General features: G+C 36.5%; 1 protein-coding gene and 1 non-coding gene across 2 annotated transcripts in view; both read left to right on the top strand.

Moving 5' to 3' along the window:
• Positions 1-15,712, top strand: part of GSTT1 (glutathione S-transferase THETA 1) — a 59,442-nt gene extending 43,730 nt beyond the window's left edge. Inside the window, exons 6-7 of the mRNA XM_089995481.1 lie at positions 12,885-13,090; positions 15,148-15,712. Of these exons, the coding sequence (XP_089851607.1) occupies positions 12,885-13,090; positions 15,148-15,360 (419 nt within the window). The 3' untranslated portion in view covers positions 15,361-15,712. The remainder of the gene's footprint in view (positions 1-12,884; positions 13,091-15,147) is intronic.
• Positions 13,979-14,106, top strand: LOC149845062 (U6atac minor spliceosomal RNA). The gene has a single exon (XR_016430671.1). It is a non-coding gene; the product is annotated as a U6atac minor spliceosomal RNA (small nuclear RNA).
• Positions 15,713-19,816: the final 4,104 nt, after the last annotated feature.

The raw sequence follows: 19,816 nt of genomic DNA, 5'->3' as shown, positions 1-19,816 counted from the left end.
GCACGACAAACCACAATAAACACTGCTTTCAAAAAGGATGAAAGAAAAAATGTATGTCGTGCCATTGGTAGATTTTTTTATGCAAATGCCTTATCATTTAATCTTTGCAACAGTCCATATTTTGGTGTAATGGTAGAAGCCATTGCAAATTATGGGCGAGGGTTCAAACCGCCTTCTTATCACGAGATCAGAACCTGGATTTTGAAGGACGAGGTAGATTGTATTCATGAAATTTTATAAGAGTTCAAAAAGGAATGACCAATGGTTGGTTGCAGCATTATGGCAGATGGTTGAACCGATGAAAAAGGAAGGAACTTAATTAATTTTCTTGTGAACAGCTCATCTGGGACAGTATTTTTAAAGTCCGTTGACATCAGCGACATGAAAAAAACTGGTGCAAATTTGTGTAAGTTGTTTGAAGAAGTTAAAGAAGTTGGTGAAAGTAATGCGGTGCAATTCATCACAGATAATGCACCAAATTATGTGGCAGCTGAGAATATGTTAATAGCAGGAAAAACATGTTTTTGGACACCATGTACGGCACATTGCTTGGATCTTATGTTAGAAGATATTGGAAAGATATCAATTTTTAAAGATACAGTGGAAAAGGCAAAAAAAATTACAAGATATATCTATAGTCATGCATGGGTATTAAGTTTGTTAAGAAAGTTCACAAAGAAGAAAGAACTTCTATGTCCAATTGTCACTCGTTTTGCTACAATATATCTCATGCTTCATAGTATTCGATGTTATAAGAAAGAGTTGAAGTTGATGTTCTTGTCTTCAAATTTTAGATCATCTAATTACTATAAGATCTCAGATGCTAAGAACATTTCTTATATTGTTCTTAATGATCATAAGTTTTGGGTTGCCATATCATATGCAATTAAAGCTACACTGTCGCTCGTGAAAGTGTTGCGATTAGTGGATGCAGATGAGCCTACTGTGAGATTTTTGTACGAGGCAATGGATAGAGCAAAGGAGGAAATTGCTTCAAACCTTGACAAGGTTGAAAAAAAATATAAACCTATTTGGGATATTATTGATAGACGATGGGACTTGCAACTTCATAAGCCTTTGCATGCAACTGCCTATTATTTAAATCCTCATTTTCATTATGCTGACAACTTCAACCCGGATGAAAAAGTTATGAGTAGCTTTTATGATTGTGTTGAAAAATTGGTTTCTAATGCAAATGTTCGGTTAAAAATTACAACACAAATCGATGCATTTAAGAAGGCAAAGGGGTTGTTTGATAGAGAGGCAACTGTTACAACAAGAAAATTAAAAAGTCCTGGTAAGTTTGCAATTATATTGTTATTTGTTAATATTTTTTTATGTTTTTGTTAATTATGACATTCTTAATGTTTTTATCAAATTTTTATTGTTTTATTTGAATGCAGTTGACTGGTGGAGTTCATTTGGGCATAAAAATCCTGAGTTGATGAATTTTGCAATTCGAAATTTAAGTCTGACGTGCAGTGCATCGGCCTGTGAGAGGAATTTGAGTACTTTCTCATTGGTTTGTGACTTTATATTTTATTTTTGAAATATATTTTTATAAGTGTAATTATCTTATAATTGATTATCAATGATTTGAAATTATAGGTGCATAAAAAACGAAGGAATAAACTTGAACAAGAGAAGATGAATGCATTGGTTTTTGTAATGTACAATATGAAATTAAGAGAGAGAAATATGAGGAGGAGGGCTACCAAAGACCCTATTATGTCTAGATCATATAGACTCAAACGATGACTGGATTGTGGAGAAGGAAGATCCAGTGTTGCCTAGTGATCCCAATTGGTTGGAGGATTCATGGTTGGATCCGAACTTCGACATAAATGTCATTGAGCATGTGCCTATTGAAAAAGTCACTTCACCTCATGATTCACAAAGTGGTTCTAGGCAAGACAGGTCTTCAAGAGATCGAGGTAAAGCTATATTCCTTTTACCTTGCTATGAATATCAATATATTTTTTTAATTACATAAAATAAGTATTTAATACATGAGTTTTTATTAAAGGAAAAAGAAAAACAAAAGAAGTGATCGAGGATGTGGAGGAAGCAAGTGCAAACGATGAAGAGTCAGAGAATGAGGATGGCGAACCTATTTATATGGATTCCTCAGATGATGACATTGAAGACTTAAATATTGATGATGATGAGACACAAGAAGAGCCTAGGCACTAATTCATATCATAGAGATATGGTCATTTGTATGTTTTTGGGGGTCTTTCATTTGTAATTGTGAATGTTAACACTCTCATTTTGAAGAGTTTTGGACAAATATATTAACATTTGGTTGTTAATGCTAACATTCATTTTCTAATTGTGACATGATGTTGTTAATGCTAATATGCATTTCGTTGTTAATGTTAATTTTTTATTGAATGAATGCTCATATTTTATTTCTTAGATACTTACATAGATCAAGTTGTTGCATTAATATTGCTTTTACATGTTAATCTCATATTTTTTCAATATTTATTTGAGATTTTTTATTTCTTGTTGGTTGCTTCATCAATAAAGCATTTTTTATTTATTTATAATTTTAGATATTTTTTATAGTTTTTTTAAGTTTAAAAAAAAATTGAGGCTTACGCTTTACGCCTCGGCTGAGATTTGTGTGGAGCGTCTCGCTACGCCTCAACGTTTTTCACAACATGCATGTGATAGATAGGTTTTGCATGTACATAATTGCATGCATGCTTACATGTTTAATGAGAATGATTCATGAATGAAAGAATGCATGTGACATGAATATGTGTATTGAATGGAGGCATACACTTAACATAAATGTGTGAACTCATGCACATGTATATGACTATTATTGTTTCATGCACATTGTTAAGTTGGCTTATGTTGAGAGTAGGTGGTTTAAAGTTAAACCTTCTTAGTTTGGAGGTTATTTGAAAAGTTTATTAAATATTGGACTTGGATGTAATTTATTAATTTGGACTCTCTCTATTTAACATAGAGAGAGCCCTAATGTCGACTAATTGAGTTTTCTCTTCATGTGCTGCCGTCTCTCTCTCTCTCTCTCTCTCTCTCTCTCTTCCCTTCCTCCTCTCTCTCTCTCTAACCAGGGTTCGGTACAACATCCTACATCATTCTACATGGTATCAGAGCATCGATCGTGGGATCTTACTCGATCGTGATCAAACTGTTGCCGAGTTTCTCCCTGCACCAACGAAGAATTTTTTTTTCTTCAGGTTAGCTGCTTGTGTTTTCTGTGTAAGATCTGATAACAGATCTGGGATTTGACCAAGGTCATGGCCCAGATCTGTCATCAGATCTAAGGAACAGGATGCGTGCCTCTAGTTTCCTGTTTTTTTTTCTCCGTGATTCTCTGCTGCCGTGATTCCCTGCCGTGACTCCCTGTTGCCGTGATTCCTTGTTGCCGTGATTCCCTGCTGTTATTACTATTGCTGTGATTCCTGTTGCCGTGATTTCCTGCAATCTTCTTGTCGATATTTGTTTATTTCTTGTCGTGACTTCCTGCTATTTGGGAAAAACAACAATTGCACTTGTTGTGCTGTGCTGGTGATTAAGATATGACTGTCGAGCTCTATATGTCTGGGAACAGCCTCTGGTATGATTCAATTTATGCATATACAGAGTTGTGTTGGTCGTGACTTCCTGATGTGCTGAAGAAAAATTATATTTTGGAACTATTAGTCATGTGTATGGGCTGTTGTTCACTACTGTCGTGGAAACTGTGTTGAGAAAGTAACTTTGTTGTGGGTTGTGGTTTCTTATTGTCGTGGTTCTGTGTGTGTGAACAGCTGTCGGTTGTCGTGTGAATGTAACACACGCTATCCCCTGTATTGGTTGAAGTCTCTCCAGTTTTTTTTTGCTGAAATAGAAGTATATCTTCAGTATGGCTGAAAGTTCGAAATGTGATTCCAAATTGGAACATGTTGGAGAGTATAAGGCATTTGCCAATCCCTTTTCGTATGGATCTTCTGTAAGGTTGAATGAAACTAACTATGCCAGGTGGTCCAGAACGTTCATGATGTCAGTATCTGGACATCGTAGAAAGCATATCTTGCTGGAAGAAGAACCCATTGAAAAATTGGGAAAATATGCTACCTGGGATGAAGATAATGACATAGTTATGTCATGGATCATGAATAGTGTTGAAACCCATATTGCAGATGGTTTAATTTATTATAATACAGCCAAGCAGATGTGGGACAATCTTAGAGATACGTATTCACAAGAGACTAATGTGAGTCGTATCCTGCAAGTCGAACAAGAGATATATAATTTACAGCAGGGAGATCAGACCTTGGCCCAGTATTATGCATCAGTCAAAGCTGCGTTTGAAAGACTCAATGCTCACAGGCCTCTTTGTTGCTCGAAGCAGAAAGATCATCAAGAACAGACTATGGTTGCTCGGTTTCTTACAGGTTTATCTTCAGATTTTTCTGTTGCAAAAGTCCAAATGTTGACTGGATCAGATGTACCTACTCTTGCTGATGCATATAATCGCCTGAGTAGACTTGCGATATCTCTTCCACAATCACAGCCTGTGACCCAGTCATCTGCTTTAGTTGTCTCCTCTGGTTATGGGCGTGGAAATATTCAGAATATCAGAGGACGAGGTCGTGGACGAGGTATGGGAGGCAGAGGAAAGCTTCGATGCACATTCTGTGGAAAATCTGGACATTTAGAAGATCGGTGCTGGGATAAACATGGCCGGCCAACCTCTTCCTCATCAAATTCTTATGCTCCTAAAGCAAATGTTACTACTCTTGAGGCAACAAAGGTACAGGAAAATATCTCTGCTAGTGACAGTAGTATCACCCTCAGTCGTGCTGAATATGATGAGCTGATAGCCCTTCGTTCTGTGAGTTCCACCCCTCCTGTAGCTGGTGTTGCCTATTCAACAGGAAATCATCTACATCCAACTAACAGTAAGTGGATTATTGACTCCGGTGCATCCAGACATTTGTGTGGAAATTCTCTTGTTTTTTCAGATCTAAAGGATATTAATGCTCATCGAGGAGTCTCATTAGCCGATGGGAGTTCCTCCCCTGTTGTTGGTCAGGGAAATATTTCTATATCCTCCTCATTACTGTTGCAAAATGTTCTTCATGCTCCAAACTTTCCTCTAAGTTTACTCTATGTTAGTTGCCTTATAAAAGAACAAAAACTGTAGAGTAATATTTGATCCGATGGGTTGTCATTTTCAGGATTTGCTGACGGGGAAGAAGATTGGTGGAGGCTATGAAGCAAATGGAGTTTACTACCTACATCATCCAATGGGTAATGTTCATGCTGCCGTGGAACATTCATCCAGTCCTGTTCAGTGGCATCGTCGTTTGGGCCATCCTTCATTGTCAAAGCTTCGTTCAGTCTTTCCTCAAATTCCTTCCACCACATCATTTCAGTGTGAAGTTTGTCAACTGGGCAAGCATCATCGAAGCTCGTTCTCTTCAAGTCAGAGTCAATCTAGTAATAAAGTTTTTGAACTTCTTCATGCAGATGTATGGGGTCCTAGTAAGATTCCTACTAGGACTCAGTGTCGTTACTATTTGGTTATTGTTGATGATTTTTCTAAGTTGTCATGGGCGTTTTTAATAAAGGAACGATCTGAAGTTCCACGTATTATTCAATCCTTAATTCTTGAAATAAAAACTCAGTTTGAATCTATTGTCAAGATTGTTCGCACTGATAATGCTCTCGAGTTTAAATCAAAAGGTCTGTTACACTTTTACCAAGATAATGGCATCCAACCCCAAACTTCCTGTGCCTATTCTTCTCAACAAAATGGGGTGGTTGAGCGAAAACATCGGCACTTGCTTGATGTTGCCAGGACTATTATGATTCAATCCAATGTTCCTGCGTTATACTAGGGTGATGCGATTACCACTGCTTGCTATCTGATCAACCGCATGCCTTCGTCTTCTGTGGGCGATCAAATTCCATTTCATATCCTAAAACCTAATGCCTCACTCTTTTCTTTTTCACCCAAAATATTTGGATGTGTTTGTTTTGTACACAAACTTGGCCCTGACCGTGATAAATTAGCTGCTCAAGCTACAAAATGCATATTTATAGGTTATCCCAAAAATCAAAAGGGATATCGATGTTATGATCCTATTTCTCGCCGAGAGTATGTCAGTGCGGATGTATCTTTCTTGGAATCCACTCCATATTACTCCAGTACCGGTTCCCCACTGCAGGTTGATCCAGCTGAGTCTTTTCTATTACCTATACCTCCTTTTTCGTTGGAATCTGTGCCCTCATTACCTAACCAAACTTCATCCGCTTCCAGATTTAATAATCCTCCATTGGTATATGTGCGTAGAGCTACATCTCCGCAAGAGCCTTCATCTTCTTCTTCCCCTGAGGTAAGTTCTACTGACAATAGTGATCTTCAAGATGATGATAACAGGCCTATTGTTCTACGAAAGGGGACACGACAATGTACCTTATATCCCATATCTCATTTTGTCTCCGATGTCAGAATTGGAAATCAGATGAAGTCTTTCATTTCAGCCTTATCTGCTGAAACTATTCCACTGAAATATCGGCAGGCAGAACTTGATAATCGATGAAAACTGGCTATGCAAGAAGAAATGGATGCGTTAGTATCTCAGCATACATGGGATCTAGTTGATTCCCCAACAGATGCTGACATTGTTGGATGTAAATGGGTATATACAATAAAGTACAAATCTGATGGTTCTATTGAAAGGTACAAGGCCAGATTAGTAGCAAAAGGGTATACTCAGACATATGGAATTGACTTCTTTGAAACCTTTTCTCCTGTTGCACGGATGGGTACGATTCGTCTTGTTCTCTCAGTAGCTGTTCAACATGGTTGGAGTTTGTACCAATTAGATGTGAAGAATGCGTTTCTATATGGGGATCTATCTGAGTCTGTTTACATGCAACAACCTCCAGGATTCGAGGTTGAGGGGGAGTGTCAGAAAGTGTGTAGATTGAGAAAGGCGATTTATGGTTTGAAACAGAGTCCTCGCGCATGGTTTCAAAAGTTGTTTGAAGTGATGTCACGCTTTGGCTTTAATAGGTCAGCAGCCGATCATACACTATTTATCAAGAAAACTAGCTCTGGCATAGTTGTTATGGTGGTATATGTGGATGACATTATTCTTACAGGAGATGATGTGAAAGTCATTGAAGCCACAAAGGCTCATCTTCAAAAACATTTTGTTATAAAAGACCTTGGTTCACTGAGGTATTTTCTGGGTATAGAAGTTGCCAGGAGCCGTGAAGGGATGGTTTTGTCTCAACGGAAATATGTTCTTGACTTATTAAAGGAAACAGGAATGTTGGGAGCCAAACCAACAAATATTCCCATGGACCATAAAGTTCAGTTGTTTGAAGAAGCGTCAAAAACGGTTGATAGCAAAAGCTATCGCTCCCTAGTAGGGAAGCTACTGTATGTGACTGTGACCAGACCGGATATTGCTTTAGCAGTAAGCAAGGTTAGCCAGTTTATGGACAAACCAACTGAGGTACACTGGAATGCAGCTATTATGATTCTCAGATATCTAAAATCTTCTCCTGGAAAGGGGTTATTGTTCAGGAAAGGTGGAACTCTGGAGATAGTGGCCTATTCTGATGCTGACTATGCAGGATCTGTAGTGGATAGAAAATCTACCACAGGATTCTGTGTGTTTCTGGGAGACAACTTGATCTCATAGAGAAGTAAGAAACAAAATTCGGTTTCTAGGTCAAGTGCAGAATCAGAATATTGGGCTATGACCGAAACAGCTGCTGAAATGATGTGGGTTCGTACTGTTCTTCATGATCTTCAGGTGAAGGTTTCATCTCCTATGACCATGATGTGTGATAACAAGGCTGCAACATATATAGCAAACAATCCTGTCTTTCATGTGAGAACAAAGCACATTGAGGTTGATTGTCACTATGTAAGAGATATGGTTCAAGCTGGACATATTAATACCAAATATCTTAAGTCAGAAGATCAAGTTGTAGATATGTTTACAAAACCCCTTGCTAGACCAAATTTCTCAAAATGTTGTGACAAGCTGAACATGATTGATATCTATGCTCCAGCTTGAGGGGGAGTGTTGAGAGTAGGTGGTTTAAAGTTAAACCTTCTTAGTTTGGAGGTTATTTGAAAAGTTTATTAAATATTGGACTTGGATGTAATTTATTAATTTGGACTCTCTCTATTTAACATAGAGAGAGCCCTAATGTCGACTAATTGAGTTTTCTCTTCATGTGCTGCCGTCTCTCTCTCTCTCTCTCTCTCTTCCCTTCCTCCTCTCTCTCTCTAACCAGGGTTCGGTACAACATCCTACATCATTCTACAACTATTATTGTTTCATGCACATTGTTAAGTTGGCTTATATGAATGGGCAACGGAAAGCATGTTGATATCATTGCATATATGGCATGTTATGATTTTTTGCATATGATGCATCAATGATCAAATACTAGATCATTGTGGGTTGTGTTAGCCTTGAGCTTGGATTGCTCCTGCTTTACTTGTTTTAATGTATCGCAAAAGTCACATTGATATTGTTTCACTATATTGCACTGTTATATATTTTTCGCTGATTGTGATCCTGTTATAAGCCTCTCATTTGGATATGCAAACTTGTGTTACTAATTTAGCATACTGAATTGCAAATAAATGAAATGGCTATTAATAAAAAGATAAAGAAAGAGAACAGTGTAATATACGTTCTGAGATATCCCGTCGTTAGAATGAGACTCTTAGATTTGCGGTTTTGAGGAACTGTGAGGATACAAAAACTCTATGTGCATTGTTGTTACCCCTAAACCCGATATTGAGGTTCTTCTCCTGGCCACGGTTTTAGGGAGAATCCGTCACTTTACTTGGGGGTGGTGTGTAGATACAATTGTTGTTTTGGTATATCAAGAAAGTGACACTTGTGGATGTGGAGGTCCCTAGTGTCTCGACATTAGATGTGGAGGTCTAATGTTCAGAAAGGTTGTTTCAGTTGAGGATTAAGTTTGGAACCCAGTAATAAAATACAACGTGTGTTAAGTTACCTCGAGAATTTTTATCCGTTTGGTGTATCTGCGGGCAACGATAATAAAAAGAACTTAAATTATGTGCATTTAATAGGAACATACATATAAAAAGAATACTCTGATAAAAGATAATAATTTATACATGCATGTGCATAAAAATCATGCATATTTCTGCTATGCATTAGATCATGCATAATTACTTGTTCTCTTGTGATATATGGGTGATTGTATGATGTGTGCTCTCGATTGCATGATAACATGTCTTTAATGCAGAATTGATGTTCCCTCTTGTTTAACACTTGTTCCTTGTTGCTTAAATGATTGCTTGAATTGTGAATTTATCATAATTACATCCCTTTAAAATATTGTATGAATCTTATTTATGTTCTTTTTACTTATTTGTTTCATTATAAGGATTTGTATACAGAATTCTTTGAATTATGACACCCTTACTTTTGTGTTTTTCGCAGCCTCAAAGGCCTAGTGAGGTGACTGGCTTTGCGAGGAGCTACGAGAGTTGTGCGACTTCTTAGCAGACTTTTCTTTTGGATAGCGTGGCTCTTCTTTCTGCTTATTTACATTTTATTTGTTTATGTCGCAGACTCTATGCATTTTAATAAATAAAGTTTAGTTTGGTTTGGTTTGAAAGATGAATATAAGATTCCTTGTGGTTGTGGATGTGTTATAATGTAAAGGCCCCGGGTTTCTGAGAATGTTTTCGCACTTGAAAAAAAATATTTTGCCACTTTTTCACGGGTATGAGTTTGGGTTGTTACAATCAAACCAGCTAAGATATGTTTATGGTTGAGTGGTCGAATCATGTACATTAATCTGATCGTATACATGAATCTGATCTGTGGATTGCATAATTGTTGTTATAGTCGATATCTGTACATAACTCTGAGTATGTACATGAATTGGACTCGCTGTGAATGATTTTGTGATGGCAGATACACGTACATGAAGATGGTCATGTACATGTTTAAGATTGAAATATGTATTTTCTGAGTTGATACATGATCCTGATTTGAACAATTTGATTATGCATGGAATTGATTATGAATGGTGTGTTCTGTAAGCATTGTATTCTCATGCGTGCTTGACTTAATGTATATTCATATTTTGTGTTTTGAATATGTATTGTGAACATGTTTGAAAACAGTGTGTTGCATTTCACTAAAATTTTGCAAACTGTATAAATTACTTTTGATATGTGTTAGTGGTTAAATATGAACCATTGTGCATATCATACGCATGAATCTGAAATTTGTTTGATGTTTGCATGTTTGGTTGATTATGCATGAAATTGATTATGAATGGTGTGTTCTGCAAGCATTGTATTCGCATGCGTGCTTGGCTTAATGTATATTCATATTTTGTGTTTTGAATATGCATTGTGAACATGTTTGGAAACACTATGTTGCATTTCACTAAAATTTTGCAAACTGTATAAATTACTTTTGATATGTGTTAGTGGTTAAATGTGAACCACTGCGAGCCGTGTAAGCCAAGAGCATGTGTTGCTTTAAATATTGTTGATTTCATTTATGTATTGCAAAATTTATTTATGAAAATTATTGGTTTTTCAAAATTTAATTATATTGTTAAATTGTGAAGGTCAAGGCCCAAAATTATTTTTGCATGTTGATTTGCAAAACGATTCTTGTGTAAAGAACTTGGAATTGATTTGAAATGGTAAAAGTGACTAAAACAATGTAATTATACGCTTCCTTAATGCCTCTTTTACAATATGAGAATCTTGAATAGCGATCATGCGGGACCGTGAGGATATTAAAACTTCGTGTGCAATTATGTCCCCAGAACTTGATGTGTGGTTCACTTCCCGACCATGATTTTAAGGAGCTTTTAACCAATTTGCTTGGGGGTGATGTTGACTCAGCTGTAGTTATTGGTATACCAAGAAAGTGGTGTCAATAGTTGAGAATTTTCATTGATGTCCCGGCATTAGGTGAAGATTCCTAATGTTCCGATGGAAAGTGAGGATTTCTGATATCTTTCAAAGAACAAGTGTGAAACCCAATAATAAAATACAAATTGTGTGTTAATCTATGACTAGGAACCTAACTTGAACTTCGAGAATTGTGCCTGTTTTGAGTATCCGCGGGTTTAAGAAAAAGTGAAAATTAAATTTAAGTGCATTTAATAGGGACATGCATGCAAAAGCAACTCTGATAAATAACTTAATAAGTTATTCGTGCATGTGCATTGAATCATGCATATCTTACTGTTCAACATTAGTTTATGCATTTATGTATATTTGGTTTTGCATGATATTTGGTTGAATGTTTGAATGGTAAAGTATTTGTGGTGAGTTATTGCTTGTGATATTTCTCTGAAATTTATGTATGAATTTATTTATGCTATTTTCTTTACTGTTTGGATTTTTAGAGGAATTCGTACGAGGACTTCGGTTCTTACCCGTTTTCTTAAAAATTGTTTTACAGGCACAGATGCTCAGTGATGTCTCAGATTGGCTAGCTAGAGGCTACGAGAGTTGTGATGGTGTCCGAGTTCTGACAAGATGGCTCGAATTGATATAGACAATTTTTGTGTCTTTAATATTATACTTTTTGATATAAATGAATAAAGTTTATTCGATTTATTTCTTCAGTTGATTCAATGCACGGTACGGTTTGTGGTTTGGTATATTAAATTTGTGATGTGCCCCGGATCCTTGGGAGTGTTTTCCATAATTGTTTAAAAAAAAAATCCACTATTTTTACGAGAGTCAGTTGGGGTCGTTATTTAGTGATTATACAATATGAATTTTGATTTTTTTATATCTTAGCATTACAAAATGCATAGTCCTAACTTGTGCAAGTTATCGAGTCGACCTGCTAACTCGCGAGTCAAGGGTTGGGCAATCCGAGTCACGAGTTTGCCAACTATGCTTGAGGTTGTTGTTTCTCTATTTGTACGATTCCCAATGGGGAAATCGTGTGATATGCTCAATTATTTATAGAATATGAAATACAATCCTTCCAAAATACAATAACTCTCTAGATAAGAGAGACATACTCAAAAGGAAGCGTTGTTCAAGTGGAGAACCTACATAAGTAGGAAACCTTGCACAAATAGGAAACCTACACAAATAGAAGACATACATAAACAAGCATATTCCTGTATGCTGGAACTGAATATTGGATCTCGATCTGGATCTGGATCCAATATCCAGATTCAGTTAACGTTATCTCTTAATACAGATGTGTGTGTAATATAGATAAAAATAGACTTGGTTAAGGTTAACCTAGTCCAATTTTGGACAGAAATGGATCTTGGTGCAGTTGACTGCACCTTACACTACAGAAGCCGTGTCCAAGTATCACACTGATGCAGGTGTGACAAGGGTGAGTTGCCCTTTTAGAAGTGTCCATGTTACATAGATTGGGTGAGCTCTCATCACTCATTTTTTTTCTGTCTTTTAATGAATTTTCTCTTACTCTCGAAGAAAGAAATAATCAAGATGATAAAAAGAAACCAATGTCAGCTGTCATGTCATGTCAACAAGGGGCAAACATGCTGAGCGAGGTATTTGTTTGACAGCTTATAAGGCTCTTCTGCTATTAATAATAAAGTTATGGAGGACCTGATCTTACAAATGTTGGGAGAATGTCATAATTTCTAATGATTTCAAAATATTTCTCTGCAATGAACAGATAAATTATGATTTTTCAAATTTGTTAAAAGAATTTCTCATGCTCTTCTGGTAATTGAGGATGAACAAAAAGTAGATATTTTGTCTCTTAAATTTGATTTAGAAGAAAATCCCTGATCCTCATGATAATTTGATAACTAGCATTTTTTGGAGCATTTCTATGGTTGTATTGTACTAATTAATGTTTGGCTTTTCTTTGCAGCTGGGCTTGTTCTCAATCGTGTGTTAGCACCAGCATTGGGCCGTCCCTTGAATCTGGAAGCAGCAGCAGAAGCTGAGAAAATTTTGATTTCATCACTTTCAAAGATTGAGTCCATTTGGCTTAAAGGAAATAGAAAGTTCTTGCTAGATGGTCTTCAACCATCGATTGCAGATCTCAGTCTTGTCTGTGAAATTATGCAATTGGAAGTATGTTCTGTCATCTCATACTGGGTTTTTTCAGATAAGATCTTTTAAATTTTGTCAGCTTGCACTGAAGGCACAAATGTTGTGAAAGATATTGATGCCTAGCGAGGACTACACACACCTATGAAGTGAGGCATAAGCCGAACAAATAATATTAAAAAACTTAGAGAATTTATAAAAACACTTAAAAATATAAATAAATAGCAAAAAATGCATTATTTATGAACCAACAATCAGTAATAAATAAAGAATGCAAAATAGATTCTGAAATCAATATCATTGATGCAATAACTTAAATTGTCTATGTGACAGAAAAGATGGGACCTGGGATTAAATTGCCTAATTACACCAACATGCTAATTTGTGTAAAAGAATTCTTATCTTACAATATGAGGACTGCATTTGAAGTTCCTAATTGCAGAAAATGCAAATGGTACAGTCTCTTCATATGAATTATGAATTATTACCACATAATCATGCATAATCTATGTAACAGGGATTCGGCTAGCAGGGTGCCGCACCCGCATTGACGCGACTCGACGCGGGTGCGGCACCGGGTGCGGTCAACCCGACCCTGGGTGCGTTGACGGCACCCAAGGTCATTTCGGTCCATTTTAAAAAAAAAATTGCCCTATGAAATGGGCTGCGGAATTAAAAAAAATCTTGGGGGGAGGGGGGGGGGGGGCGCTGCCCCTCTATAACCCCCCGCCCGCTGACCGCGCAGGGGGGAACCCCCGGACCCCCCTTATATATATTTTACATTTTTGCCCCTGCCGCACCCCCGCACCCGGATTTTTTGGAAGTGCTGAATCCCCGCACCCGCACCCATGTGACATAGAACATAATCTACTAAAATACTCATAATGCATTACTACATAATGCATAATTTGTGTGTTCGTTGTAAGCAGAGATGGTTGGCATCTCCCCTGACAGGGACGGGATCAGCCTCTGGGCTTCCTGTTACCACACACAGTTAAGGCTACCCACTTCAGCGGATCTTTACATAATGCATAATTTACTAATCACTCATAATTGTGCACAGATTAATACCGCATTCACACTGAAAAAGAAGTGGTCATTCCCACATCCACAGACACACACACACACACACACACACACACACATCACCAAAGGATGGGTTTGTAAAATTGTGCTCATGGATTATCTAGTAAATAAAGTACAGACTTTGCTACATATTTTGTTAAGAATCAAATAGACTTTGATTCTTTTAGGATAGCTAACCCACTTTTAGTGTCCTTTAGGTGCTTTTGTGTTAATTTTTAGAATGTGAACATAGCCCCAGCTTTATTGATAGTGAAGTTATTTATAGTTTGAGCACTGACATTCCTAAGCATTTTGGAGCATTGCCTGCTATTTATAGCTAGTTTTTTGGATATCTTTTTCATTTTTTCACTCTGTTTCTATTATATATCTGTTTTTTTCTTGTTCAATTGTATTTTCAATCTACCTTCTATGTCAGGGCATTTTTGTTCCTAGTTCTCAGTAACTAATTACATGCACTACTTATGCTCATCTACTTCAAGATGTAGCATCTCTATTCTTTATATCGGGCAAGTTGATGGTAAAAAAGTGGATAAAAAGATTATTATGTTTATAGTTCTCTGTCTCACTTTGCATCATATCTCAATGCATGTTTCCCTTTTCGATATTAATTTCTTTGCTATTTAATTTGTTTACTATATCTTCTGGTGCCCTCTAACTTTAGCCAGTCTTAATGTGTCCAATTCCATGATCCCCATTTGCATATGTCCGTGCAGATTCTTCCTCTGTTTGGTGTGATCTCTCTGTAAGTCAATTTGTGATCTCAAGACACGAAAGTCTTGAGGAAGTCTTGAAGGATACATGTCTATCAATAAATTTGATAAGTAGCCTTTGTAGATCATTAGTTATGCATGTATTAATATCAAGAAAGTGCTAATTTTATGATTAACCCATACAGATGTTAGAAAAAGGTCAAGATGAAGTTATTCTATTTCTCTTCCATATTAACAGAGTTTTGTTTCTCATCCCGTGTTTTTTCTACTGCAATGGCTATATAGGTTTTAGGAGTGAATGATCGAGACCGGATTCTGGGGCCTTTTATCAAAACTCAGCAATGGATAAAAAATGTCAAGCATTCAACAAGTCCTCATTTTGAGGAGATCCATGCTATTCTTTACAAAGCTGCAAAAGTATTGCAGAGTAAGGAGCCAGTCAAGACGGCAAATGAATTAGAGTCAAAAACAAATGATCGTTTGAAGGCAAAACTGTGAAGTCATTGGAGGGGAGCATGGGTGTAGAATTATATATTAATCACTTGTGAGTGGAATTTTTATGTTTGTGTTTTCTTTTTATTTAAGGTGAAAAATACTTCTCTAAGGATTGATTACTTGGAAGAGAAGAGGTGTCAGATCCAAAAGAATGGTTAGATTAAAGATATGATTTGTACTAAACCAACCATTGTATACCCACTTGTGTGGTCCAGTGTTTTTTAAAGATGCATGAATAGGTCAGGTTGTATTTATTAATACTGTAAGCATATCTACATCACACAGACAATGAGAATACTGCCCATAAGGCACGCACTAGAGAATCCACTTTTATGAGCATTGTCATTTACATGCATGCCCTTACCCTCATTAACCCGTGTCCGTAAGCGTGCACATAGGTTGGCTAGTCCTGGCTTAGGCCCAATGTGCAGATTTACTTTTGAATTGTCTCCGAGATCAAGGACTTTCCATTTTTTATGCAGACCCGTTTAGGCCCCAAGCTAGTTCAGAGTTCATGTATGGGATAACATTTACTTCCCTCGTGGGTAAGGGACCCTACTAGGGAGAGGGTTTTTTTACCAAATCTGTGGTCAAAATAGTAGGAAACTACATAGTTTTTCAACGTAAAAATATATTTTTGAGGTCTTAACATTTGGTATATTGTAGGCTGTTGATTGTTCAACCCTTGTAAAATCTGATGTATACGTTAGAAAAACATTATTCAAAGGTCAGGTTTCTGCTGAACTTATATGTACATCACATTTGGAGGGTTAGGGGTGCAAAAAAATAGAAAAAAAAACCAAAATATTATTTTTTTTCACTAGAGGGTTCCTTACCCACGAGGGTAGCAAACATTATATATATCCTTCCATTTTTCATGTCAAATCCTTGAGTGTAGCCAAGAGGTGTGTAATTCACCAGTATACAAGAAGACGTGATAGAAAATCAGGTGATGAGCTTCACCATGCTCGGCCACACCGAACTACCGATAAGAGCAGAACATAGTAAACCGTTGACAGAGATGGCAATGAGCATCCAGGACAATGTGTTCATGCTGGGTGTCAGATCCAAAAGAATGGTTAGATAAAAGATATGATTTGTACTAAACCAATCATTGTATAACCACTTGTGTGCTCCAGTGTTTTTTAAAGATGCATGAATAGGTCAGGTTGTATTTATTAATACTGTAAGCATATCTACATCACAGACACATAGTATAACATGTAAGATTATGAGAAAGGAAAAAAGAACACTTCATGTGAAGATAAAAGGAAAGAATATATGTCTTCTTTCTAAAAGTAAAGAAAAAAATGCCAGAAAGATGGTAGACGAGAATATTGTACCAAAATAATAATAAATAAAGATCTCTCTCTTAAATGGTAAATCTATGGAAAAGACATGATCTTTTTCACTCGTGCATGGTAATCGACGGTAACGTTTTCAGTATCCTCTCAGGCCATCAATCGTTTTCTGAACGATGCAGGTGAATCCGGCAATACCGATTCAGTGCTGAATCTTTTTTAATAGCTCTACTTTTAACCACAGAAAGACTTGTCAAAAAAAAAGTTTAAAATATTTTCAATATTTTCAGATTTTTTTTTTTTGAAAATTAGCCGGTTCATGTCAGTTTCATATCGATTTTCTGGCTATATGATATGTATCAGGCAGCACTGATACTGACAACATTCCACGGCACTCATACTAAATGATAAAATGGCTACAGGAACGCCCGGTAAACCAGCAAGTTAGCCTGCCAAACAGATTTTGCAAGGAAGATCGTGATCCCCATCAGCAACTCCAAATCATCCAGTTTTTGTGTGTAAGTTAAGGTAATTAAGTGTAGATGTGCCCATCATCACAATATTGTGGAAACACGAATCCCATCATACAGCTACGATGGGATAGCCGTCCAACTGACTATTAATTTATATTTAATTATTATTCTCGCCTTGAACATGGACAAATCCTAGCTGTCTAGATGCGTTGGTTGGATCGAGATAAGGTGAGAGGGTGTTGTGTGTTCTCCCCAAAACACAAATTCGGGTGTTCCAGTGTGTACGGAGGAATATCTTGGGACCCGCAATAATTCATATGCCAATGTTGCCTACAATGACTTTATAATAAAATAACCTATAAAAAAGGTAGATATGCTTTTGACGGAAATGTCCTCCCGTAAGATAGATATGTGTTGGACGAAAATGTCCTCCCGCTCCCCGTATATAGATTTGCATGTTCCGCCTTTGTTTTTAGCTTGTGCTACAACACATGGCCGCCTTCTCGTTCTTGCCTTGTGTTAGATAGAAAAAATTTCCTGATTCGTTCCTACCTCGTGGAGATAACTATAAATCAAACGATTGGTTCGATCATTGGTGGGCATCAAAGAGGGATTTGTCGGCCATCTCTTTTTACAGCTTCTCTTCTTCTTCGTTTTCGTTAGGCAGTATGGAAAAAAGCAATGATGCACAAACATTCCAACATGTGCCATTAAAGCATCGTGAGCACCTTTTCATGTCATCATGTTATTGTTGAAAAACGTATATCATCGTGAGTGTCATTAAGGCATTGTTTTGTTATTGTAGGTAGATTATATCGTTTCAACAGTTCGAAACTTGAAGATATTTGTAAGGCAGTGGGATCTCTTGACAAGAATACTTGGTTACATATGCGAGCAAGGGCCTCTACCCCATCTGGTGTCGTCCATTCACTCAGTATATGCAATGTAACCAAATCGTGATTGTAGTAACATGTATATCGATTTGTGAGATATTATTTTGTTTGTTAATATCGATTTATAATATATTATGCTGAATTGCTGTATATTGATTTGTAAGATATTATGTGTTTTCTAGTGTCGATTTGTGAGATATTGTTTTGTTTGTTGATATCGATTTGTAATATACTATGTCGAATTGTCGTATATCGATTTATAAGCTATTATGTATTTTCTAGTGACGATTTGTGAGATATTGTTTTGTTTGTTAATATCGACTTGTAATATATTATGTTGAATTGTCGTATATCGATTTGTATGATATTATGTGTTTTCTATTGTCGATTTGTGAGATATTGTTTTGTTTGTTAATATCGATTTGTAATATATTATGTTAAATTGCCGTATATCAATTTGTAAGATATTATGTGTTTTCTACTATCGATTTGTGAGATATTGTTTTGTTTGTTACTATCGATTTGTAATATATTTTGCTGAATTGTCGTATATCGATTTGTAAGATATTATGTGTTTTCTATTATCGATTTGTGAGATATTGCTTTATTTGTTAATATCGATTTGTAATATATTATGTTGAATTGTCGTATATCGATTTGTAAGATATTATGCTGAATTGCCATATACCGATTTGTAATATATTATGCTGAATTATCGTATATCGATTTGTAAGATATTATGTGTTTTCTTATGTCAATTTGTGAGATATGATTTTGTGTGTTAATATCGATTTGTAAGCTATTATACTTAACTAATCGGTAGTCGTTGTTATATGCATCTTGAATAAATCGTAGTAAACGTATGCGCTGGCTAACGCAAATTGATATTTTGCTCATGACAGTGTTGAGCATATCAACTAGTTGTAGTGAAGATGATGTATCTCAATCATTTGAAAGTCATGAAGCAACGAACATCCAAACTATTGACGCACCTGAAGAATTGAATATGTACATTAATGATGCACATGATAAAAAGGGTGCAGGCATTGGATGCACTCTTGACTTGAATATTCTAGCAGACGAAATGCAATTCAATAATGAGGTAGACGATCATGACAGTGCACTTGACAAAGGTACAGGCACTTCAAGTCTACATGATAGTACACTTGACTTTGTTCCCGTAGAGGGAATGCAGTTTAATAATGAGGAAGCTGCATACAAATTTTACAATGATTATGCCTTAAAACTTGGTTTCAGTGTTAGAAGGTATTCTTGGGCAAAAAATGCACAGGGTGTCATGGTGAGAAAGGCATATGTTTGTTCTAAGCAAGGTTGGAAGAAGTCAAGTGGAAATTTAACAAGGAGCAAGTCAAATTCAAGATGCGGTTGTCCAGCGAGAATGGTGTTAAGAAGACTTCCGAATGAGAAATATGTAGTTCGTACTTTAATCAATGATCATAATCATGAATTAGCCTCTTCTTTTATGACTCATATGTTAAGGTCACATCGTAAAGTAACCGGAGCGCATGTTGCAATTACTGAAATAGCTGATAGCGTCGACATTGCACCAAGGAAGACATACAATTTGTGCGCGCATAGATGGTGGTCGCGAGAATGTACCATTCACACCTATGAATCTAAGAAACCATTTGAGAAGGAAGAGGTCAGACAACATGAAGAATGGAGGAATATGCTCTTTAGTTGATTACCTATAGAAAAAATCAAACATTGACCCTGGTTTCTTTAGTGCAATGCAACTGGATGAAAATGGGTATGCTGTGAATATGTTTTG

This window comes from Nuphar pumila, chromosome 2, assembly GCF_984573655.1.
Source record: "Nuphar pumila chromosome 2, dmNupPumi1.hap1.1, whole genome shotgun sequence".
Classification (NCBI taxonomy): domain Eukaryota; kingdom Viridiplantae; phylum Streptophyta; class Magnoliopsida; order Nymphaeales; family Nymphaeaceae; genus Nuphar; species Nuphar pumila.
The sequence above is the reverse complement of the archived record's forward strand: the minus strand, read 5'-3'. Positions and strand labels throughout refer to the sequence as shown.